The sequence below is a fragment of the Eurypyga helias genome, unplaced genomic scaffold, assembly GCF_000690775.1.
Source record: "Eurypyga helias isolate BGI_N326 unplaced genomic scaffold, ASM69077v1 scaffold25514, whole genome shotgun sequence".
Taxonomy (NCBI): domain Eukaryota; kingdom Metazoa; phylum Chordata; class Aves; order Eurypygiformes; family Eurypygidae; genus Eurypyga; species Eurypyga helias.
Window position 1 is genome coordinate 6366 of NW_010244705.1, and position 1124 is coordinate 7489.

The following is a 1124-nucleotide window of genomic DNA, read 5'->3' on the forward strand; positions in this document are numbered from 1 at the left end:
AGGAGCCCAGGACAACAGGAAGGGGAAGCAGGGATTACAGGGGGAGAAGGAGCCCCCGGGGTTTTAGGGATGCCCAGGGGCCCTGACAACAAAGCCATGGGGTGCGGAGAGTGAAACGCCCAGCGTGAAACGCCGGAAACCAAACCAGCCAGAAAGACGACTCCGAAACCAGCCCCACAGTGCTCACGCGGAGCAGCGTCTCTCCTCTGCCCAGCCCCGAGTCCCTGGTAAGGGACCCCACGATGCCCTGGGCCCCCAGACCCCGCTGCACCACAGTGCCGGTGCACGTACCCTTCAGGATGGTCTCAAAGGCCTGCTCGACGTTGGTGGAGTCCAGCGCCGAGGTCTCGACAAACAGCATCCCGTTGTTGTCTGCAATGAGAGGAGCCCCCCGAGACGATGCAGACCCCGGCGAGGGCACGGCTCTGTTCAGGAGATGTTCAGGTGCCCGCACTGGGGTGGGTCCCTGCTACCAAGGCGGTTCCCGAGCCCCCAGCCCCGTGGCAGGGTGCCAGCCTGTACCTGCAAACATTTTCGCCTCCTCCATGGGCACCTCCCGAGCCTGCGCGAGGTCGGTCTTGTTCCCCACCAGCATGACGACGATGCTGGCCTCAGCGTGGTCGTACAGCTCCTTCAGCCAGCGTTCCACCACATCGTACGTCTGGTGCTTGGTGATGTCAAAGACGACCAGGGCACCCACAGCCCCTCGATAATACCTATGGGAGAACCCCACCGTCACCCCACGCTCCAGACACCCCCCACAGCATCCTCACCGGAGGGCATCACCACCCAGGTAGCGGGGGGAGCCCTGGTTTCAGGCATCCCATCCTTACGCAGAGGTGATGGCACGGTACCGCTCCAGCCCGGCCGTGTCCCAGATCTGAGCCTTCACCACAGCGTCTCCCACCAGGATGGTGCGGGTGGAGAACTCCACGCCGATGGTGGTGCGGCTGTCGTGGTTGAACTCGTTGCGGGTGAAGCGGGAGAGCAGGTTGGTTTTGCCCACCCCGGACTCCCCGATCAGGACAACTGTGGAAAGAAGGGGAAAGCCCACTGGAGCTGGCGAGGAGGGGAGAGGGCTGCTCCAAGACACTTCACAGTAACTCAGATAACCCTTTCTGACC

The 1124-nt window shown here is 63.1% G+C and overlaps 1 protein-coding gene across 1 annotated transcript in view; it reads right to left on the reverse strand.

Annotated features, from left to right (window-relative positions):
* The window catches only part of RAB25 (RAB25, member RAS oncogene family), a 2746-nt gene that overhangs the window by 592 nt on the left and 1030 nt on the right, over positions 1 to 1124 (reverse strand). The window contains exons 2-4 of the mRNA XM_010149853.1: positions 834 to 1029; positions 523 to 716; positions 292 to 372 (exon numbers count right to left, since the gene is read on the reverse strand). Coding sequence (XP_010148155.1) covers positions 292 to 372; positions 523 to 716; positions 834 to 1029 — 471 coding nt within the window. The remainder of the gene's footprint in view (positions 1 to 291; positions 373 to 522; positions 717 to 833; positions 1030 to 1124) is intronic.